The sequence below is a fragment of the Salvelinus namaycush genome, chromosome 15 (genome assembly GCF_016432855.1).
Source record: "Salvelinus namaycush isolate Seneca chromosome 15, SaNama_1.0, whole genome shotgun sequence".
Taxonomy (NCBI): Eukaryota; Metazoa; Chordata; class Actinopteri; order Salmoniformes; family Salmonidae; genus Salvelinus; species Salvelinus namaycush.
The window spans coordinates 20646131-20670682 of record NC_052321.1 but is presented as its reverse complement, the minus strand read 5'-3'; the positions used below and the strand labels follow the sequence as shown (position 1 = coordinate 20670682).

General features: G+C 43.3%; 1 protein-coding gene across 3 annotated transcripts in view; it reads right to left on the bottom strand.

Annotated features, from left to right (window-relative positions):
- The window catches only part of LOC120060290 (SR-related and CTD-associated factor 8-like), a 73362-nt gene that overhangs the window by 6667 nt on the left and 42143 nt on the right, over nucleotides 1-24552 (bottom strand). For all 3 annotated transcript variants that reach the window (XM_039009478.1, XM_039009480.1, XM_039009479.1), the window contains exons 3-17: nucleotides 12300-12344; nucleotides 11993-12154; nucleotides 11538-11694; nucleotides 11212-11339; nucleotides 10788-10970; nucleotides 7463-7542; nucleotides 7203-7311; nucleotides 6843-6947; nucleotides 5367-5479; nucleotides 5026-5219; nucleotides 4770-4870; nucleotides 4429-4542; nucleotides 4060-4216; nucleotides 2794-2936; nucleotides 1108-1246 (exon numbers count right to left, since the gene is read on the bottom strand). In XM_039009478.1, the coding sequence (XP_038865406.1) occupies nucleotides 1108-1246; nucleotides 2794-2936; nucleotides 4060-4216; nucleotides 4429-4542; nucleotides 4770-4870; nucleotides 5026-5219; nucleotides 5367-5479; nucleotides 6843-6947; nucleotides 7203-7311; nucleotides 7463-7542; nucleotides 10788-10970; nucleotides 11212-11339; nucleotides 11538-11694; nucleotides 11993-12154; nucleotides 12300-12344 (1930 nt within the window). The remainder of the gene's footprint in view (nucleotides 1-1107; nucleotides 1247-2793; nucleotides 2937-4059; nucleotides 4217-4428; nucleotides 4543-4769; nucleotides 4871-5025; nucleotides 5220-5366; nucleotides 5480-6842; nucleotides 6948-7202; nucleotides 7312-7462; nucleotides 7543-10787; nucleotides 10971-11211; nucleotides 11340-11537; nucleotides 11695-11992; nucleotides 12155-12299; nucleotides 12345-24552) is intronic.

The window sequence follows — 24552 nt, the reverse complement described above, 5'->3', positions numbered from 1 at the left end:
TGTAACCATAGCAATGGCTCCGCTTGGGCTGCTCTGCTCAATGAAGAGACATGAGAGCAGTTAGCTGTTAGCTACTTTTCGTCATTCTAAACATTATTGTCGGTGAAATAATCTATCCTGTCTTATATTTGACGAGATTGAAGCACTTCTGACAATGTTATGATCTTAGCCAGATATGACTGCACTGCACAGCAGAGCACTAGCAAATGGCTCAGCTTCAAAATGTTAGTGAACAATTTAGTGATACCCGAGCCATGCCTATACCTTTAGTTATTGATGGGGAAAAAAACTGTTCCTACCCCATCCTTAACCCAATGTATAATGTCGTGGCCCGTCAGGCTCGGGTAGGAGAGCTCTAGCATTCCTTAGCAAATATCCAGTGCAAGCTGATAGTATTTTTGACAACCAAATTGAAGTAAAAATGACTGATGACATCAAAGTGTCAGCTACATGGTGATTTGCGATTCATAACTTACATTTTACCGGTAGACTACTGCCTGCACCAAGACGGAATGTGTTTGAAGTTATCAAGCGGCGCCGAGAACAGCCCGAATATTCTGCTAAATGCATCGGCAGTGGTACGCACACACTTCACGCCGATCATGTTAGGGGCTTTTCCTGGCAACCGTACGAGGCAATCGAAGGAGGATGCGATGAGTGAATTGACTGTATAGACCTTCTGGCCTCGAATTTAGTAAAGCTTGATTTCTTCAAAGTAAAAGCCTAGTCTGGTAGGCCTATTCATATTTGTACTAATATTTTGTTAAAGCCTATAGGCTATAGGTAATGAACTCATTATACCGTAACATTTCATTTGATTACAATTATTTATTGTCAATCATTATTGAATTAGAAAAACAAATATTGTACTCTATTGCACTATATACATCACCTTAAATGACGTTTTATCCTGTAGATGATCGGGATTGGATTGCACTTTTTCCAGCGCTGTATTCATTTGACAGACCTAACTTGAACGACTGTCCCTCTTTATATACAGTAGCCTATTTCTACTAGAAAGTGTTTGGGGAGGGGGATTATATTTTTTAACTCGCTCATAATCTGTTCAATAGGCCTTATTTTTTTATGCAGACTGCTGTGTCTTACCTGGAGGAGGCTGGGAGGCGTTGAACCCTGCTCTGAGGAAGGTGGGCGGGGGGCCATAGCCTGGCGGGGGCATTGTCATGGAAACAGGGAAGGATGGAGGCACAGGACCCCCAGCAGGGACAGCCTGGGCCACAGGGAGCTGAGACAGAGGATAGAGAGGAGAGCAAACCAGTGAAATGAGTGCTGGGATAAATATGCATGGTTGAGATGTGATCACTGTAATATCATTTAACAATCATTTGTAATAAACCTTGCTGTCTGTCTCTCCGACATTTGCAACATTGTTTCAATATTCAAATTCGATCTCCAGCTGTCCCATAGTAATGAACGTGTCGGGAGGAGACAGACAGGCAGGCAGCATTTCCCAGCCAGTCAAAATCATGAATCAGCTGGCATAATTTTATGGATATACACAAAGAAAGGTAAAACGAAGTGTAGCTAGTTTGCAGTCTTTCCAGCTCAGTTTGAAGTGATTGTGTTCGCTGTGTTGTTGGCTAGCTTCTCTGAACAACAGTGTCCTGATGAGTGAGAACATTTTCTACGGCAGGCAAAATTGTGCCTCATTAGCTCATTGTTTGTGGATGTATCCAAATAAATGTCACCAGAAAACAGCTTAAACAAATGCAGCTACTTTGCTGTTATTCTGGCTGCACTTTTTGACGTAACCGGAAATTAGCCGTAGTTAGCTAGCTGGCAAGCAAGGCATAAGAACGTTGCCAGCCAGTATGGCAATGGAACATTTAGAACAAACGACTGGGTTGCATCCACAGATTCAGAACAAAAAGACTGAACGACTGGGTCCCGTCTCTGGCAACCTAACCGATAGAACGAATGACCAGCCGGCTTGGGTAGCAACCCTAGAATTGTGTAGGGCCTATATCTTGTGGAAGGATGAAATAGTATAAATAAATTCTATGAAAATATGTCAATAATTATTTGAATATGTTGGTAACCGGTTGTATAAAAGTGATAATGCCCTCGAAGCTGGTGCTTGGAGGATATATTGGCAAGTGCCAACCACACCCGTGACAATATATTCTACAAACACCGGCTTCGAGGGCATTATCACTTAAATATCTGACTGACGAGTTGAATAAGGCGTGTGTGGGTAAATTGCATGAATGTGTTTAGTAGACAGATTAACTCCGACAGAGGTGATTTTCTATGAGCTGAGTTGTATACTAATCCACAGCCTAAACACTTCCCCCACCCACTGAGCCAACCCTTCTCATTAGGCCCACCCACGACCAAACAAACACAGACCGTGCATCCTGCATTCACTCAACAACCCTATCAACCCCGTCACAAAGGACTGAATACTTGAGGCTAAGCACCCCATAGACAGGGCAGGCAGCTAGCACCAATCACAGGAAGATTATGGTGTTCAGTTTCACACCACTGACTGACTGGCTCCACGGAAGACACTCAGTACAAAGGAAATGGGAGAGGAACCATAGAAACGTGAAGGGCCCAGTGAATTCATGTGTGATCAACTTAGAACTTGACAGTTATCTTGTAAAACAACCAACTTCACAGCCACATCACGTGTGCATGGGAATTGTAAAGAGTTGATTGATAGCAATTTCACAGTGGGTGTTCCACCCTCCGGCACGCTTTCTCACAAAAACACACAACTCTAGTTTTATATTAGATGTTTGGGTATTTTTTTTTTTTTTTGCAGGGTACCTGCACAGGCATCATGGAGACTTGTTGGATGAAGGCCTTTTGTTGGGTCTGTTGGGTATTAGTGGCTGCCATGGGTTCAGCGCTAACAGCCTGGCTCACCGCTTCCTTCACTGGCTGTGGTGCATTTTTGGCTGCTTCCCACTCTACAGTTAAGAAAAACAGAGGGGGTTAGAGAAGAAAATTCACTGTACGACACAGATAGTCACATTTACTTTGCCCTGCTGGGCTGTATCTCTCCAGTACTATGTTTCTCCGTGGGACTTCCTACTCTGATAAACTCCAAATAACCAAACGCCAGTAAATATTTGTGGTTGGTGTTCAGAGAGTTAATGAGAGTGTGTGACGCCTGTTTATGAGTGAGCAGTAGTGTTGGGCTTGTAATTCCTGTGCTTGTGTATGTCCAGTGTGTATGTCTTTTATTTGTATATATGAGTGAGCATGAGGGTGTTTCTCAAAATGCATACTAGCGTGCACCGAGCACGAGAGGGTCGGAGTATGAGTCCAAATCAAAGTATGTGAAACTGTGCACTTTTTGGCCGCGTACTCCGTTGGTACGTATTTTGAAGCATGCATCGATGCAAGCTTCAACTGAAAGTATCCACAGAAATATGACGCAACCATGTAAAAAAACGACGCAAACATTTATTGAAATCAATGGCGGCCATTATTTAAGCTGAAGTGAGAAAAAAAACGGACTAAATGAAATGTTGCCCAATCACATCTCATATGCTGCCTGACTACAATATTATATTTTGATACATTAATACATACTCTGTTAATTTTGGCATGTTTACCTGCCTACAATACCCACTGTCGTGTGCATAGAACGCAAGCCCATAGTAAGTTAATAGGGCTAATGTTTACTGGTTAGCTACTACTGTTAGCTGGCTAGATAGCCACAAAGAATTACCTTGTATACCATGTATAGCATTAGTTTTAGGTCATTTTTGCCTGTTAAACTATCTGGTTAGTTCGATTATTACGATTCACATCTAGCTAGCTGATAGCTTTGTGTATATCTTGTGTCGTCTCTATTGTTGCCATTGTCCTGGCCGGAAGAAGGTCCAGTGAATGGAGAGGTGCAGCGTGAGGTAATACAGTAGTGGGAGTGCATTTGCTTCTTAAATATGTTTTTTGCATTCTCAAGAGAATGTCCTCTGAGAATGCACTCGGAGCATGAGTGTGGTGCCCGGTAGTATGCATATTGAGAAACACCCGTAGTGTTAATTTCTGTGTGTGCCTGTGTCCTTTGTTGCGTCTGCTCACCGGCGTTGACAGTCTCCTGGTCGATCATGCCTCCCTCAGCGAAGCCGTCCAGGTCGTCCAGCTTGACCTTCTCCCAGGGAATGTAGGTCACCCCCAGGTCCATGTCCCACAACTGCTTATACTCCTGCTTCACTCCCTTATTCAGCGCCCAAGCGATCTGAACACAAATGTCAGCGGATACATGAAAGAGCAGAAATATCAAGGGTATTGAAGTCGAAACAGGAGAGTAGGAAATATGTAACGGCTGGGTTGCTATGAGGTCAGTGGTATACTTAGCGAGCCACCCAAGAGATTTAAAAACATTAACACACACACAGAGGACATACCCTAACTGCAGTGAAGTGGCAATCGCATCACGCCAGACTTTACCTTAATGACCTTGGAGACAATCTTGTATGAACCAGTGCTGAGTTTCTGTCTGGCGTGGTAGGCATCCTGTCTGTGGACCATACAGATGTAGGCACAGCCACGGGGAGGGATCATCTATAGAAGGAGAGAGTGAGAGAGGGATGTACAGAAAGACAGATGGTCAGAACTTGCTAATGAGAAATGCCTGGCCTGGCTTAAAGAGCAAAGGGTGAGTCCTTTAAAGTGGACAGTCAAGATAATAAATATTTCCCTCAGGTCAGAGGTGACAGAGCTTGCTTACCCACATAATGAGCAGCAGTTAATGAAGTCAAGCTCAGACAGACAGCGGGTGCTCTACTTACATTGATAGACTCAATCTGACCAAACTCTTCAAACAGATTGGTGAGGTCCTGCGGAGTAGCCTTCTTGTCTACCTGTCCCACCCACAGAGTGGTGCTGCACACTGGGGACATACAGAAGAGATGGAGGCTTAGAACACATTAAAGGTGCCAAGGATGATAAACATTAAAAGGAGATTGGAGTTTGGAGATTTTCATGACTAGTGATACACTAAAACATTAAAAGGTCAGTGAAGCGCTAATCGGGGGCTGGTATTACCACTGAGAAACTTGGATCGGATTGGAGGCAGTCCTTTCTTCTGACGCTCTTTCTCTAGCTCGAGGGCTTGTCTCTCGCTGGAGTAGGACCGCGACAACTTCCTCTTCCGTTCTCTGGAGCGTGACCGCGATCGCTTGCGATGTTTCCGTTTCCGAGAGCCTGACCGTGATCTGGACCGTCTCTTCCTGGGAGATCTAGAGTAGAGGGTTATTTCGAAGGCAGTTTGATGCCAGCAGTCGTGGTAAAATCAACATGGATGGCGGTGCTATAATCTGCGCCTCTACAAGGTGTCTCAAGTTACCTTGTGGACGCTTTCTCTCAGAATGGGTTCTTAGACTCACCTTGATCGTGACCTGGACCGTGTTCTTGATTGTATGTCAATCGTCTTGGACTTCTTGTCCTCTGGCTCGAAGATCTCTTCGCCCATCTCTGGCCCGTCATCCAGGTCCATGTCCTATAATACAGGCATCATTACAACAGAGCTCTACTTACAAATACAACTACCACAGAGTTCTACTTACAAATACAACTACCACAGAGCTCTACTTACAAATACAACTACCACATAGCTCTACTTACAAATACAACTACCACAGAGCTCTACTTACAAATACAACTACCACAGAGCTCTACTTACAAATACCACAGAGCTCTACTTACAAATACCACAGAGCTCTACTTACAAATACAACTACCAACTGCAAATGCGCTTTTGTTAAATCATCCCCCGTTTGGCGAAGTTGGCTGTCTTTGTTAGGAAGAAATAGTCTTCACACAGTTCGCAACGAGCCAGGCGGCCCAAACTGCTGCATATACCCTGACTCTGTTGCACAGAACGCAAGAGAAGTGACACAATTTCCCTAGTTAAAAGTAATTAATGTCAGCAGGCAATATTAAATAAATATGCAGGTTTAAAAATATATACTTGTGTATTGATTTTAAGAAAGGCGTTGATGTTTATGGTTAGGTACACATTGGTGCAACGACAGTGCTTTTTTCACGAATGCGCTTGTTAAATCACCCGTTTGGCGAAATAGGCTGTGATTCAATGATAAATTAACAGGCACCGCATCGATTATATGCAACGCAGGACAAGCTAGATAAACTAGTAATATCATCAACCATGTGTAGTTAACTAGTGATTATGTTAAGATTGATCGTTTTTTATAAGATACATTTAATGATAGCTAGAACCTTAGCTTGGCTCCTTGCTGCACTCGCATAACAGGTAGTCAGCCTGCCACGGAGTCTCCTCGTGGAGTGCAATGTAATCGGCCATGACCGGTGTCCAAAAATGCTGATTACCGATTGTTATGAAAACTTGAAATCGGCCCTAATTAATCGGCCATTCCGATTATTCGGTCGACCTCTACGACAGAGCTCTACTTACAAATACAACTACAACAGAGCTCTACTTACAAATACAACAGAGCTCTACTTACAAATACAACAGAGCTCTACTTACAAATACAACAGTGCTCTACTTACAAATACAACAGTGCTCTACTTACAAATACAACAGTGCTCTACTTACAAATACAACAGAGCTCTACTTACAAATACAACAGAGCTCTACTTACAAATACAACAGAGCTCTACTTACAAATACAACAGTGCTCTACTTACAAATACAACAGAGCTCTACTTACAAATACAACTACCTCAGAGCTCTACTAACAAATACAACTACAACAGAGCTCTACTTACAAATACAACAGAGCTTTACTTACAACTACAACAGAGCTCTTACAATTGCAGTTTTATATCTGTTTTTGTCACAGAGAAGTTCATGAGTCAGTGAGGGAAGAAAGGCTTACCTGCTGCTGGTTGTCAATGGAGTCATCCATCTTGTTGTCTGGCTCCGGGTGCTGTGATTGGCTGCTGCTCTGCTGGGGTGTGTTCTCAGACCCAAAGATTCCATCCTGAAAAATACCCGATTGGTTAGTGTCCTAGCTACTTTCCTCACAATGACCTCAAGAGACGAATATATGGGAAATTAAACAGGTAGGGGTTCGGAAAGGAACCAGGGCAGCTTTGTTTTGGGAAGTCAATTCCTGTGCTTCTAGAGGTGATGTATAGCAACCTTCTGCTGGTGCTGCTAGTGCTCCGGTATGGATAGGGCGGGCCGTAAAGGAAGGGACTAAGGGTGTCTGTGAAGGTGTGTGTTATGTAGGTACCTTCTGCTGGTGCTGCTGGTGCTCCATGAGCTGCTTCTGTAACTGCTCTAGGTTCTGCTGCTGCAGCTGCTCAGCCAGCTGGTGGAAGATGGAGTCTGACACCATGGGCCTGGAGGGAAACAGGGAGGCAGACAGGGGTCAAGAGTTCAGTTAACCACTGTCCGTCACACAGGTAGTGGGGAGCCAAAGTGCACACAGAACCTGTGACATATTCCGCAGGGTCTCAGATGTGTAGATAAAAAATAAAAAAACATGCTTACATCTGGGATGATTGCGAGTCCTTTTTGGAGTCTTCAGAGCGTTCTGAATCATTCCCAAAGTCAAAATGACCCAACATTTTCTGCAACAAATGGAGAAAGACAATCATCTTTAACTTCTTATGGCTGAAGGGGCAGTATTGAGTAGCTTGGATGAAAGGTGCACAGAGGTGCCCATATTAAACGGCCTGCTCCTCATTCCCAGTTGCTAAAATATGCATATTATTATTCCTATTGGATAGAAAACACTCTGAAGTTTCTAAAACTGTTTGAATTATGTCTGTGAGTATAACAGAACTCACACGGCAGGCAAAAACCTGAGAAGTTCCACTTCCTGTTTGTATTTTTTCTGGGGGTGCCAATTTTCAACCAAGCTCTCATTGAAATCACAGCGAGTCATTGATGAGTTTTCACTTCCTACGGCTTCCACTAGATGTCAACAGTCAATAGAACTTTGTCTGATGAATCTAACGTGAAGGGGGGCCGAAGGAGACAGGAATGAGTAATCACTTCCACGGGCTGATCACGCATTCACCATGCGCCTTCACATGAGGAGGACCTCCGTTCCACCTCTCTTCTGAAGTCAATCTAATTTTCCGGTTGGAACGTTATTCAAGATGTATGTTAACAACATTCTAAAGATTGATTCAGTACATCGTTTGGCATGTTTCTACTGACTGTTACGGAACTTATGGACATTTCGTCACGTTATAGTGGAGGCACTTTCTGACTTTGTTTACCGAAGGCGCGAATTGTTTACCGAAGGCGCGAACCAAAGTAGCTAATTTGACATAAATAACGGACATTAACGAACAAATCAAGCATTTATTGTGGACCTGGGATTCCTAGGACTGCATTCTGATGAATTCATCAAAGGTAAGGAAACATTTATCATGTATTTTCTGGTTTCTGTTGAGTCCAACATGGTGGCTAATTTGGCTAATCATCTGAGCTCCGTCTCAGATTATTGCATGGTTTATTTTTCCGTAAAGTTTTCTTGAAATCTGACACAGCGGCTGCATTAAGGAGAGGTATATCTATAATTCCATGTGTATAACTTGTATTATCATCTATATTTATGATGAGTATTTCTGTTGAAACGATGTGGCTATGCAAAGTCACTTGATGTTTTTGCAACTAGTGAATCTAACGCGTCAATGTAAACTCAGATTTTTTTTTATATAAATATGAACTTAATCAAACAAAACATGCATGTATTGTGTAACATGAAGTCCTATGAGTGTCATCTGATGAAAATAATCAAAGGTTAGTGATTAATTTTATCTCTATTTCTGTTTTTTGTGAAAGCTATCTTTCGCTGGAAAAAATGGCTGTGCTTATTGTGGTTTTGTGGTGACCTAACATAATCGTTTGTAGTGCTTTCGCTGAAAAGCCTATTTGAAATCGGACACTTTGGTGGGATTAACAACAAGATTACCTTTAAAATGATATACAGTGGGGCAAAAAAGTATTTAGTCAACCACCAATTGTGCAAGTTCTCCCACTTAAAAAGATGAGAGAGGCCTGTAATTTTCATCATAGGTACACTTCAACTATGACAGACAAAATGAGAAAAAAAATCCAGAAAATCACATTGTAGGATTTTTAATGAATTTATTTGCAAATTATGGTGGAAAATAAGTATTTGGTCACCTACAAACAAGCAAGATTTCTGGCTCTCACAGACCTGTACCTTCTTCTTTAAGAGGCTCCTCTGTCCTCCACTCGTTACCTGTATTAATGGCACATGTTTGAACTTGTTATCACTATAAAAGACACCTGTCCACAACCTCAAACAGTCACACTCCAAACTCCACTATGGCCAAGACCAAAGAGCTGTCAAAGGACACCAGAAACAAAATTGTAGACCTGCACCAGGCTGGGAAGACTGAATCTGCAATAGGTAAGCAGCTTGGTTTGAAGAAATCAACTGTGGGAGCAATTAATAGGAAATGGAAGACATACAAGACCACTGATAATCTCCCTCGATCTGGGGCTCCACGCAAGATCTCACCCCGTGGGGTCAAAATGATCACAAGAACGGTGAGCACAAATCCCAGAACCACACGGGGGGACCTAGTGAATGACCTGCAGAGAGCTGGGACCAAAGTAACAAAGCCTACCATCAGTAACACACTACGCCGCCAGGGACTCAAATCCTGCAGTGCCAGACGTGTCCCCCTGCTTAAGCCAGTACATGTCCAGGTCCGTCTGAAGTTTGCTAGAGAGCATTTGGATGATCCAGAAGAAGATTGGGAGAATGTCATATGGTCAGATGAAACCAAAATATAACTTTTTGGTAAAAACTCAACTCGTCGTGTTTGGAGGACAAAGAATGCTGAGTTGCATCCAAAGAACACCATACCTACTGTGAAGCATGGGGGTGGAAACATCATGCTTTGGGGCTGTTTTTCTGCAAAGGGACCAGGACGACTGATCCGTGTAAAGGAAAGAATGAATGGGGCCATGTATCGTGAGATTTTGAGTGAAAACCTCCTTCCATCAGCAAGGGCATTGAAGATGAAACGTGGCTGGGTCTTTCAGCATGACAATGATCCCAAACACACCGCCCGGGCAACGAAGGAGTGGCTTCGTAAGAAGCATTTCAAGGTCCTGGAGTGGCCTAGCCAGTCTCCAGATCTCAACCCCATAGAAAATCTTTGGAGGGAGTTGAAAGTCCATGTTGCCCAGCAACAGCCCCAAAACATCACTGCTCTAGAGGAGATCTGCATGGAGGAATGGGCCAAAATACCAGCAACAGTGTGTTAAAACCTTGTGAAGACTTACAGAAAACGTTTGACCGCTGTCATTGCCAACAAAGGGTATATAACAAAGTATTGAGATAAACTTTTGTTATTGACCAAATACTTATTTTCCACCATAATTTGCAAATAAATTCATTAAGAATCCTACAATGTGATTTTCTGGATTGTTTTTCTCTCATTTTGTCTGTCATAGTTGAAATGTACCTATGATGAAAATTACAGGCCTCTCTCATCTTTTTAAGTGGGAGAACTTGCACAATTGGTGGCTGACTAAATACTTTTTTGCCCCACTGTAAGACACATGAATGTCTGAGGAACTTTAATTATGAGATTTCTGTTTTTTGAATTTGGCGCCCTGCACTTTTTTTTGTTTTTGTCATATCGATCCCGTTACCGGGATTGCAGCCATAAGAAGTTAAAATATAGATTTGAGAGTCACACGTAGTAGAAGATAGTTACCAACATCACACACATGTGCATTAACAATAAAAAAAAAAATTGCCCTTAATATCACTGGGACTTACTTCCACTCCATTTCTGTGTCTGTGGCCTTGATTTCTCACCTTGTTGAAGGAGGAGACCCTCTGGTCCAGGGGGTTGAGCTGCATGGGGTTGGCTGAGGCTGCAGCAGTGAGCTGGGCTGTCAGGGCCTGCAGCTGGACCACCAGGCCTGCATCCAGCGCCTGCAGCAGAGAAGGCTGGGGCTTCTCCTGCTGCATCTGCAGACTCTGCACCAGCTGCTGGAGCTGTCACACAGATAAAGACAGACACAGAGAATGATGCACAAAAAGTCTACAGCTGGTCATTTGGAAAGGAAAGTTTTGCAAACAAAGGAGCATCAGAAAGGTCAGAACACAGACTCAACAAGTGTACAAGTCAAAACAAAACTAAATAGGCAAAGAGACATTCAGTGTCATTCTCTGAGCTTCAAATTTGATGTTGAGTTAAATTGACTGTTTGAAGACCAGGGATCTTCTATATACTGACCTGTTGTCCCTGTGGACTCTGCAGGATCTGGGCCACAGCAGCTACAGTGTCTGTGTTGGAAAACTGAGACGCCCAGTCAGGCAGACTGGACACGATGTTGGCTGGAGTGGCCGGGGTCGCTGGGGTACCTGGACACAAACACAGAGAAAATCCATCATGAGAAATCAATATGAATAATACAACAAACATCTACAATTGAAGTTGATTAGAGCCTGGTCACAAAAAAGGCCTCAGAACATTGTGTCAGTTCAGGAGAAGGGCTATTTCGCCACCAGGTGTCAGTATAGAGCTGTATGTGTATGCATGTTATATGTTGGGTGACTGACCAGGCGTAGCGTTGTTGACCGGAGCATCCCTGCTGGTCATGACAGGGGTGACACTGGGAGGGGGTAGTCCTGCAGCCATGTCCAGCAGCGGCTGGATGATGTCACTCTTGAAGACGGCGTTCTTCTGCCACAGGTTGAGGACTCTGACAATCTTACTCTGGAACACAACGGAAGGAAGATCACAGACTGACACACACAACCACTCAATCAAAACAAGACCACTGCAGCGAATGAGTCACAACCTAAAGTTGATGCCGTATACTCTACAAATGTGGAGTATTAAAATAGTATATTAGTTGATTTCATTCCCCACTGACACTGAATAATAACATTTTTCAAACAATGCTACAGATCAGATCTATCACTAACAACAATAGAGGTAGAAGGTGGTAAACTAGAACAGGGTATCTGAATAGAGAAATCAGAGAGCCGTCTCTGTTCCCACTGTGACCCACCTTGTCATCTGAGGGGCAGCGGTAGAAGTACTGGAAGGTTCCGATGATGTTTTTGCTGAAGCGCGGGGCGAACACATCCTTGTCCTGGCCAAACTGGTGCCGTGACTGCCGCACAATGGAGTCCATGACGTACAGGCCTGGGACCTTGTACTCTGGCTTGCACTGGATTGCACAAAACAAGGTGAGCGTTTAGCATCTCTGTGGTGATGGGCAAATGAGTGGCAAACAATTTCAAAACATGATTTGCGTAGTACAGATTTGTATTCTACTTGACTCAGTTTGACTGGTGAAACCGAAATAAACTCACTTTTTGAACAAACTTCTCCACGCTCTGGACAACATGTTTGTAGTACTGAAAGAGAAGAAACACAAAAAAAGACATTGTGATACCCCACCAAAACTACAACCACAGCATCCCTGGAGACAAAGACCTGAAACTGGTCAAAGATGGCGGCTATAGCATTATCAACAGCAGTATGTGAAACCATGAGCAATTCCATCATGTCAAGTGACACAAACAAATTCACATAACACGGAAGTATCCACATTAGAGCTGCTTTACTCCATCATTTGAGTAATCAGGCATTTTGTGAAATACTGTGAAATATTTTGAGATAAATCTAATTCTAACACAAAAACAAAACAATTGACGGGGAATTAAATTAATTTCATGTTTTTCTTTCTAACAATGATATAAATAGACTTATGTTTGGATGTCTCAGCCTAGTTATTTCTCACTCCTTGAAAGGGAAAACACTGGAGACCCCAATAACTGATTCACACTATGCAAAAATCAAGTTATCTAATGACCACAGCTCGAAAAATAGTTGTTATACATTCACTGGCATTGACTCAATGCAATATGCACTGTTACAAAATGAATTCCTTTGCATTCAAGCCATGTTCTCAGCTGCCTTCCGCCAGATTACAGAGTAATCGATTCCTTTGATTAATTGTTGCTGTAGCATTTAAGCTATATGCTGGTAACATGGGAAGGAGAGATGGGGACTACAAACACCTTTGGGATGACTCAAGTATGGAGAGAGCCTTAAACATAATGCAGCATGTGTAATTGAAGACTCCACAGAACGTAGGCTATTGGGCAGAATAATTTCACAGGAATTATCACACCACAAAAAGAGAGAAGAGAATAATAATGGAGAGAATGGAAACAGATTTTGGGCCATTAGCAAATAATAGAGATATTAACATCATTATTTGTTTGAACTAATTAGTATTTCTAATTCATAGTAATAGATTACTGCCAACTCATGATGCACTGCACCTGTCCCTTCACAGGAAATGGTGTGTTTACTGCAGTGCTGCTGGGATCAAAATATGTAGGAAAGCATTTACATTTTAGTCATTTAGCAGACGCCCTTATCCAGAGCAACTTACAGTAGTGAGTGCATACATTTTCATAAGTTTTACCCCCATACTGGTCTGCCGTGGGAATCAAACCTACAACCCTGGCGTTGCAAGCACCATGCTCTACCAACTGAGCTACATGGGACACCAGTGCTCAACTACTGTGCTTCTGGCCAATAGGAATCAATAATACAGTGTGCATCAGTGAACGCCCCCTGTGTAAATACATTGTGATGTCTGTCTTACACACAATGTCTTTACACACACAGTAGCATTTTTACCCATCGTCTTACAGAATAAAAAAGTATATAGTGCAACATCAGTGAACTGTGTGGTGAAGCAAAAGGCATATTCTCATATTGGTGTGTAAATAAATAAAAATAGGCTAGACCTATGATCTAATCACGCCTCCCATCTACCATCTTTACACACACAGTACCATTTTTATCCATCTTATTACAAACTAAAAAAGTATATAGTGCAACATTTATTTCATAAGTGAAAGCTCCCAATAGCTTGTATGAGGGTAAAAACAAGTGATTCAAACATACAAGCGCATCAAGTCAAAGTGGACCACAGGGCTATATGGGATAACTGGGGCCATGAGACCAGCACTAGAACTGCCAGCAGGTGGCGCTAAAGTTGTCTTATTTCTCCAGATCACAGTAAGGAGTACAGACTACTCTATGGTACTATACTGTACAAGAATATAAACACCACATGTAAAGTTTTGGTCCCATGTCTCATGAGCAGAAATAAAATGTTCCACACGCACAAAAAGCTTATTTCTCTCAATTTTTTGGCACAAATGTATTTACATCCCTGCAGTGGTGTAAAGTACTTAAGTAAAAAATACTTTAAAAGTACTACTTAAGTAGCTTTTTGGGGTATCTGTACTCTACTTGACTATTTAATATTTTTGCCAACTTTTACTTTACTACATTCCTAAAGAAAATAATGTATTTTTTACACCATACATTTTCCCTGACACCCAAAAGTACTCATTACATTTTGACAGGAAAATGGTCCAATTCACACAATTATCAAGAGAACATCCCTTGTGATCCCTACTGCCTTTAATCTGGAGGACTCGCTAAACATAAATGCATAGTTTGTAAATGATGTCTGAGTGTTGGAGTGTGCCCCTGGCTATCCATTAAAAAATTAAATATATTGTGCCATCTGGTTTGCTTAATATAAGGAATCTTAAATGGTTTATACTTTTACTTTTGATACTTAAGTACATTTTAGCAATTCCGTTTACTTTTGATACTTAAGTATATTTAAAACCAAATACTTTTAGACTTTTTCCAAAACTGCATCCCTGTTAATGAGCATGTCTCCTTTGCCAAGATAATCCATCCACCTGACAGGTGTGGCATATCAAGAAGCTGATTAATTACATGATCATTACACAGGTGCAACTTGTGCTGGGGACAATAAAAGGCCACTTAAAAAAGGTGCAGCTTTGTTTGTTATATTCTTTTCAGTATAATTCACAGACTACAGTTTATCACCGTAAGACAAAATTACCTCAACAGCTTGCCTATACTTTGAGAAACATGTATAACAGTGTGGGCACTTTGGATGCCCAAAGGAGCTATAACAAAGTGCCAAGTAATTATTACTTGGATACCTTGTCCTGCATGTTGTTCTTAGTTAGAGCTAGTAGGTTTATACCACACTGTGAGATCATCTCCAAGACTGTGACAGCAAATATACATCTCAGTAACCTGCACACATTCCACAACCAAGTTCACATCCATTCCCAGAGCTGCTAGACATCATATTACAATAGTTTGGCCTAATATTTGGTTGGTTGGTTTCACTTGCAAACAGACATGGAGGCACACATATTTTAAAAAGACTTGGAACATCACAGAATAAAAATAGAAAACATTAAATGCATAAGAACAGAGAGTGGAATTCCCAACAGGGTAGCCATGTAGAATAGCTAGGCTACATTGAGGGAGGGTTTTGAATGGGACAGAATGCAAGTATTGCAAAATTGAGACAGACACTGCTCACAGCTGCTAAATAACAATTCAGCTATATGATTGAGGAATGTTGTTAAACTACAATCTCCATAGGCCATTAAAACTTTGAAATAACTGGAAACCAATGAAGCAGATAACATGTAGGCTGGATGAGCTCATAGCTCCGTCTGAAACTGGTTCAGTGTCAGTGAGCCTGAGGGGCAGATGGCTACAATCAGCCCACCAACGCAACATACAGTGAGAAAGTTATGAAAAGGAGTTTATACATAAACACATTCTGGGTGAATTTGGGATGTCTAGTTTAAGCTGTAATGATTGTATGGAATGTAAAAATCACATTTGTTTTGGTCAATCCTGACAATGTTTCTTGTACTTGGGTTTCTAAACTTGTACTTGGGATTTCAAAACTTTGACACATGTAATACAATGCAAACACAGTATGGGTGGGATTTGCCAGGGACCTCACGATACAATATTATCACGATAATTAGGTGCCGATACCATATGAATTGCGATTGTCACAAGTGTATATGTATTGCGATTTGATACTGTGATTTTATTGCGATTTGCTGTTCCAAAAATATTGCTCACCATGTCTGCTGTAGAGGGACAAGCGAAAGCCATGAGAAAACACATTTTGATCCCTATTTAAAAAGATGGAGAAAAAGCTATGCAAAGTTTTGGCGCAGGTACAGCCAACTAGAGCAACAGTAATATTGCGATAATGTCAAAATGAATTATCTTGTAAAAAATAATGTAACCCGATATGTAACCGTATCGATGTATTCCCCCATCACTACACCACAGTAAGGCTGCGTTTATATGGGCAGACCAATTGTGATCTTTTTTTCCACTAATTTGTCTTTTGAGCAATCGGATCAGCTCTGAAAAAGATCCGACGTGATTGGTCAAAAAAACTATTAGTGAGGGGACTCCCGAGTGGTGCAGCGGTCTAAGGCACTGCAGTGCTTGAGGCATCACTACAGATCCGGGTTCAATCCCAGGATGTGTCACAGCCGGCCGTGACCGGGAGACCCATGAGGTGGCGCACAATTGGCACAGAGACCCATGAGGCGGCGCACAATTGGCTTGGCGTCGTCCGGGTTAGGCCAGCTGGGATGTCCTTGTCCCATCGCGCTCTAACGACTCCTGTGGCGGGCCGGGTGCACGCACGTTGACACGGTCGCCAGTTGTACGGTGTTTCCTCCGACACATTGGTAAGCTTGGTTAAGCGACCAGTGTGTCAAGGAGCAGTGTGGCTTGGCAGAGTTGTGTTTCGGAGACGCATGGCTCTCGACCTTTGCCTCTCCCGAGTCCATACGGGAGTTGCAGCAATGGGACAAGACTGTCACTACCAATTGGATATCACGAAATTGTGGAGGAAAAAGGGATATTCTTTTTTCAATTTTATTTTTACATAAATAAATATGACCAATTAATGGAAAAAATATCAAAATTGGGCTGCCTATGTAAATGCAGCCTAAGAGTTGTTTTTCACTCCCTAAGTTCCTTTCAGTCAAGTATTGTAGCACAAGCAGGACACAATGTAGACTAGTGTGGAGCAACAAACTCCCATATATTTAGCATAGGCTATCATTATCATGTTCTAGGAATAAATCACATTCTCAAAATGGCTGAACGCCAACTTCCAATTCACACAATTCAAATGTTTGCAAAACATCTTCCACTAAAATCAGTGCATGGTTTATGCAAAGGTTCAACTTCTGTGTGCATTAAGTTTGGAAAAGCAAGGCCTTATCTTTCGTTGGAAATCTGGACAAACTGGGTTACATTTAGTAATTGTAACCCCTTGAGAATAGCCCTACAGTAAGGTCAAAATATTGATATAAATGTTATGGTCATGGAATCTGATGCAACATGAGACTCTTTTTCACTCTCTGTAGGCCTGTGTATGATTCTGGCAGGAGTGACGCCCCCAAGTTAAGACCCAGGCTAGGGGGAGAGAACTTGTGTCAAATGTCATGATGACATTTATTCAAGTTCATCAGACTTCAATCTTGGTACACATTCATTTTTGAAGACATGAGCAAGACTGGGTTGACTGATAAACATAAATGTCATTAACCAAATGAAACCCACTAATGGAGAGTATTACTGTGTTATTCACAACTGACCTATTATGCAGAGCAGAAATATAATACAATTATATCTGAACACGAAGTAATGTTTTTCAAAGAAAACAAAATAGAGCCTATGCTATATGTCAACATTCAGACAATGCAGCTGGTCAAGCCAAAGGGACAAGGACACACAGGATGAGGTTTCGCGGAGGTCACATGGGGTCAACTGGGGTACGGACATAACAACCAAAGTACCTTTGGCACCGATTACAGCTGTGAGTCTTTCTGGGTAAGTCTCTAAGAGCTTTCCACACCTGGATTGTGCAACATTTGCCCATTATTATTTTTGAAATTCTTCAAGCTTTGTCAAATTGGTTGTTGATCATTGCTTGACAACCATTTTCAGGTCTTGCCATAGATTTTCAAGCAGATTTAAGTCAAAACTGTAACTCGGGCCACTCAGGAACATTCACTGTCTTCTTGGTAAGCAGCTCCAGTGTAGATTTGGCCTTGTGTTTTAAGTTATTGTCTTGGTGAAAGGTGAATCCATCTCCCAGTGTTTGGTGGAAAGCAGACTAAACCAGGTTTTCGTCTAGGATTTTGCCTGTGCTAAGCTCCATTACGTTTATTTTTTTGTAATCCTCAAAAACATCCTAGTCCTTAACAATTACAAGCGTACCCATAAAATGGAGCCCCCACTATGCTTGAAAATATGGAGATTGGTACTCAGTAATTTGTTGTATTTGATTTGCCCTAAACATAACACTTTGTATTCAGGAGAAAAAGTGAATTGCTTTGCCAATTTTTTTGCAGTTTTACTTTCGTGCCTTGTCGCGAACAGGACACATGTTTTTGAATATTTTCATTCTGTTCAGGCTTCCTTCTTTTCACTTGTCAATTAAGTTAGTATGGTGGAGCAACTACAATGTTGTTGATCCATCCTCGGTTTTCTCCTATCACAACCATTAAACTCTGTTTTAAAGTCACCATTTCACCATAGTGACATCCCTGAGGGGTTTCCTTCCTCTCCAGCAACTGAGTTAGGAAGGACGCCTGTATCTTTGTAGTGACTGGGTGTATTGATACACCAAAGTGTAATTAATACCATGCTCAAAAGGGAGAATCAATGTCTGTTTTATTTTTTACCCATCTACCAATAGGTGCCCTTTCTTTGTGATGCATTGGAAAACCTCCCTGGTCTTTTTGGTTGAATCTGTGTTTGAAATTCACTGCTCCACTGAGGGACCTTACAGATAATTGAATGTGTGGGGTACAGTGTTAAACACTATTATTGCAAACAGAGTGAGTCCATGCAACTTATTATGTGACTTGTGAAGTAAAGTTTTACTCCTGAACTTGTTTAGGCTTGCCATAACAAAGGGGATGAATTCTTATGACTCAAGCCATTTTTGTATTAACTTGTAAAAACATAATTCCACTTTGACATGATTTGATATTGTGTGTAGGCCAGTGACAACAAATCTCAATTGAACCATTTGAAATTCAGGCTGTAACAACAAAATGCGGAAAAAGTCGGAGTGTGAATACTTTCTGAAGGCACTGTAGCTAGCCATCACTAGCACTCACTGGTTGAAGTAACTTTTGAGTGTAATGGTGTTGACTATGACATGAATTTTATATTCATCACAATATCTGGATGGGAACCATATAATTCAACAACAAGAAGTTGAACAACTATGTGTGTCGTTATTGCTTGAATTCTGGCCAAGTTGAACTGGTTCCAATGGAGATTGGCTAGACCCCAATACCGGGATCATCCCCTATAGGTGACTAACTGATTGAATATATAGTCCTTGGCATTTTACTGTACAACTTACAAATAGCATAGAGAGAGTGCAGAACTCTCATCTCCAGTGGGATATGGGAAGGGGGGTGCAGAAGGACTCGGGGGGTAGGTATGAAGAGCACAGTTGGAGTATATTAGAGGTATGGGGAGTAGGGTCGAAGAGCAGTCAGGGAGTATATTAGAGGTATGGGGAGTAGGGTCATGGGGTAGGGCTGAAGAGCACAGTCAGGGAGTATATTAGAGGTATGGGGAGTAGGGTCATGTGGTAGGGCTGAAGAGCAATCAGGGAGTATATTAGAGGTATGGGGAGTAGGGTCATGGGGTAGGGTTGAAGAGCAGTCAGGGAGTATATTAGAGGTATGGGGAGAGTAGGGTCATGGGGTAGGGTCTAAAGAGCACAGTCAGGGAGTATATAGCTCTTCCGGCGCCGACAGAGATGGCCGCCTTGCTTCGCGTTCCTAGGAAAATATGCAGTATCTTGTTTTTTTACGTGTTATTTCTTACATTGGTACCCCAGGTAATCTTAGGTTTCATTACATACAGTCGGGAGGAACTACTGAACATAAGAGCAAAGTCAACTCACTATCATTACGACCAGGAATATGACTCTCCTGAAGCGGATCCTGTGTTTTGCCTTCCACCCAGTACAATGGATCTGATCCCAGCCGGCGACCCTAAACAACGACGCCGTAAAAGGGGCAAACGAAGCGGTCTTCTGGTCAGGCTTTGGAGACGGGCACATCGCGCTCCACTCCCTAGCATACTACTCACCAATGTCCAGTCTCTTGACAACAAGGTTGATGAAATCCGAGCAAGGGTAGCATTCCAGAGAGACATCAGAGACTGTAACGTTCTTTGCTTCACGGAAACATGGCTCACTCGAGAGACGCTAACGGAGTCGGTGCAGCCAGCTGGTTTCTTCGCGCATCGCGCCGACAGAAACAAACATCTTTCTGGTAGGAAGAGGGGCGGGGGGGTATGCCTTATGATCAACGAGACGTGGTGTGATCATAACAACATACAGGAACTCAAGTCATTCTGTTCACCTGACTTAGAATTCCTCACAATCAAATGTCGACCGCATTATCTACCAAGGGAATTCTCTTCGATTATAATCACAGCCGTATATATTCCCCCCCAAGCAGACACATCGATGGCCCTGAACGAACTTTATCTGACTCTATGTAAACTAGAAACCACACACCCTGAGGCTGCATTCATCGTAGCTGGGGATTTTAACAAGGCTAATCTGAAAACAAAACTCCCTAAATTCTATCAGCATATCGATTGTGCTACCAGGGCTGGTAAAACCCTGGATCATTGTTATTCTAACTTCCGCGACGCATATAAGGCCCTCCCCCGCCCTCCTTTCGGAAAAGCTGACCACGACTCCATTTTGTTGCTTCCAGCCTACAAACAGAAACTAAAACAAGAAGCTCCAGCGCTCAGGTCTGTTCAACGCTGGTCCGACCAATCTGATTCCACGCTTCAAGACTGCTTCGATCACGTGGATTGGGATATGTTCCGCACTGCGTGAAACAACAACATTGACGAATACGCTGATTCGGTGAGCGAGTTCATTAGAAAGTGCATCGGCGACGTACTACCCACAGCAACGATTAAAACATTCCCAAACCAGAAACCGTGGATTGATGGCAGCATTCGCGTGAAACTGAAAGCGCGAACCACTGCTTTTAACCAGGGCACGGTGACCGGAAACATGACCGAATACAAACAGCTATTCCCTCCGCAAGGCAATCAAACAAGCTAAGTGCCAGTATAGAGACAAAGTAGAGTCGCAATTCAACAGCTCAGACACAAGAGGTATGTGGCAGGGTCTACAGTCAATCACGGCTTACAAAAAGAAAACCAGCCCCGTCGCGGACCAGGATGTCGTGCTCCCAGACAGACTAAATAACTTTTTTGCTCGCTTTGAGGACAATACAGTGCCACTGACACGGCCCGCTACCAAAACCTGCGGGCTCTCCTTCACTGCAGCCGAGGTGAGTAAAACATGTAAACGTGTTAACCCTCGCAAGGCTGCAGGCCCAGACGGCATTCCCAGCCGCGTCCTCAGAGCATGCGCAGACCAGCTGACTGGTGTGTTTACGGACATATTCAATCAATCCTTTTCCCAGTCTGCTGTTCCCACATGCTTCAAGAAGGCCACCATTGTTCCTGTTCCTAGGAAAGCTAAGGTAACTGAGCTAAACGACTACCGCCCCGTAGCACTCACTTCCGCCACCATGAAGTGCTTTGAGAGACTAGTCAAGGACCATATCACCTCCACCCTACCTGACACCCTAGACCCACTCCAATTTGCTTACCGACCCAATACGTCCACAGACGACGCAATCGCAACCACACTACCCTTTAACAGCATTTAACACCATAGTACCATCCAAACTCGTCATCAAGCTCGAGACCCTGGGTCTCGACCCCGCCCTGTGCAACTGGGTACTGGACTTCCTGACGGGCCGCCCCCAGGTGGTGAGGGTAGGTAACAACATCTCCACCCCGCTGATCCTCAACACTGGGGCCCCACAAGGGTGCGTTCTGAGCCCTCTCCTGTACTCCCTGTTCACCCACGACTGCGTGGCCATGCACGCCTCCAACTCAATCATCAAGTTTGCGGACGACACTACAGTGGTAGGCTTGATTACCAACAACGACGAGACGGCCTACAGGGAGGAGGTGAGGGCCCTCGGAGTGTGGTGTCAGGAAAATAACCTCACACTCAACGTCAACAAAACAAAGGAGATGATTGTGGACTTCAGGAAACAGCAGAGGGAGCACCCCCCTATCAACATTGACGGGACAGTAGTGGAGAGGGTAGTAAGTTTTAAGTTCCTCGGTGTACACATCACGGACAAACTGAATTGGTCCACCCACACAGACAGCGTTGTGAAGAAGGCGCAGTAGCGCCTCTTCAACCTCAGGAGGCTGAAGAAATTCGGCTTGTCACCAAAAGCACTCACAAACTTCTACAGATGCACAATCGAGAGCATCCTGTCGGGCTGTATCACCGCCTGGTACGGCAACTGCTCCGCCCACAACCGTAAGGCTTTCCAGAGGGTAGTGAGGTCTGCACAACGCATCACCGGTGGCAAACTACCTGCCCTCCAGGACACCTACACCACCCGATGTCACAGGAAGGCCATAAAGATCATCAAGGACAACAACCACCCGAGCCACTGCCTGTTCACCCCGCTATCATCCAGAAGGCGAGGTCAGCACAGGTGCATCAAAGCAGGGACCGAGAGACTGAAAAACAGCTTCTATCTCAAGGCCATCAGACTGTTAAACAGCCACCACTAACATTTAGTGGCAGCTGCCAACATACTGACTCAACTCCAGCCACTTTAATAATGGGAATTGATGGAAATTTATGTAAAAATGTATCACTAGCCACTTTAAACAATGCCACTTAATATAATGTTTACATACCCTACATTACTCATCTCATATGTATATGTATATACTGTACTCTATATCATCTACTGCATCATGCCATCTTTATGTAATACATGTATCACTAGCCACTTTAAACTATGCCACTTTATGTTTATATACCCTACATTACTCATCTCATATGTATAAGTATATACTGTACTCTATACCATCTACTGCATCTTGCCTATGCCGTTCTGTACCATCACTCATTCATATATCTTTATGTACATATTCTTTATCCCTTTACACACTTGTGTGTATAAGGTAGTAGTTATGGAATTGTTAGGTTAGATAACTTGTTGGTTATTACTGCATTGTCGGAACTAGAAGCACAAGCATTTCGCTACACTCGCATTAACATCTGCTAACCATGTGTATGTGACAAATAAAATTCGATTTGATATATTAGAGGTATGGGGAGTAGGGTCATGTGGTAGGTCTGAAGAGCAGTCAGGGAGTATATTAGAGGTATGGGGAGTAGTGTCATGTGGTAGGTCTGAAGAGCAGTCAGGGAGAATATAAGAGGTATGGGGAGTAGGGTCATGGGGTAGGGTCGAAGAGCAGTCAGGGAGTATATTAGAGGTATGGGGAGTAGGGTCATGGGGTAGGGCTGAAGAGCAATCAGGGAGTATATTAGAGGTATGGGGAGTAGGGTCATGTGGTAGGTCTGAAGAGCAGTCAGGGAGTATATTAGAGGTATGGGGAGTAGTGTCATGTGGTAGGTCTGAAGAGCAGTCAGGGAGAATATAAGAGGTATGGGGAGTAGGGTCATGGGGTAGGGTCGAAGAGCAGTCAGGGAGTATATTAGAGGTATGGGGAGTAGGGTCATGTGGTAGGGTCGAAGAGCAGTCAGGGAGTGTATTAGAGGTATGGGGAGTAGGGTCATGGGGTAGGGCTGAAGAGCAGTCAGGGAGTATATTAGAGGTATGGGGAGTAGGGTCATGTGGTAGGTCTGAAGAGCAGCCAGGGAGTATATTAAAGGTATGGGGAGTAGGGTCATGGGGTAGGGCTGAAGAGCAGTCAGGGAGTATATTAGAGGTATGGGGAGTAGGGTCATGGGGTAGGGCTGAAGAGCACAGTCAGGGAGTATATTAGAGGTATGGGGAGTAGGGTCATGTGGTAGGGCTGAAGATCAGTCAGGGAGTATATTAGAGGAATGGGGAATAGGGTCATGGGGTAGGGCTGAAGATCAGTCAGGGAGTATATTAGAGGAATGGGGAATAGGGTCATGTGGTAGGGCTGAAGATCAGTCAGGGAGTATATTAGAGGAATGGGGAGTAGGGTCATGTGGTAGGGATGAAGAGCAGTCAGGGAGTATATTAGAGGTATGGGGAGTAGGGTCGAAGAGCAGTCAGGGAGTATATTAGAGGTAGGGTCATGGGGTAAGGCTGAAGAGCACAGTCAGGGAGTATATTAGAGGTACGGGGAGTAGGGTCATTGGGTAAGTCTGAAAAGCAGTCAGGGAGTATATTAGAGGTATGGGGAGTAGGGCCGAAGAGCAGTCATGCAGTATATTAGAGGTATGGGGAGTAGGGTCATGTGGTAGGGCTGAAGAGCAGTCAGGGAGTATATTAGAGGTATGGGGAGTAGGGTCGAAGAGCAGTCAGGGAGTATATTAGAGGTAGGGTCATGGGGTAAGGCTGAAGAGCACAGTCAGGGAGTATATTAGAGGTACGGGGAGTAGGGTCATTGGGTAAGTCTGAAAAGCAGTCAGGGAGTATATTAGAGGTATGGGGAGTAGGGCCGAAGAGCAGTCATGCAGTATATTAGAGGTATGGGGAGTAGGGTCATGTGGTAGGGCTGAAGAGCAGTCAGGGAGTATATTAGAGGTATGGGGAGCAGGGTCATGGGGTA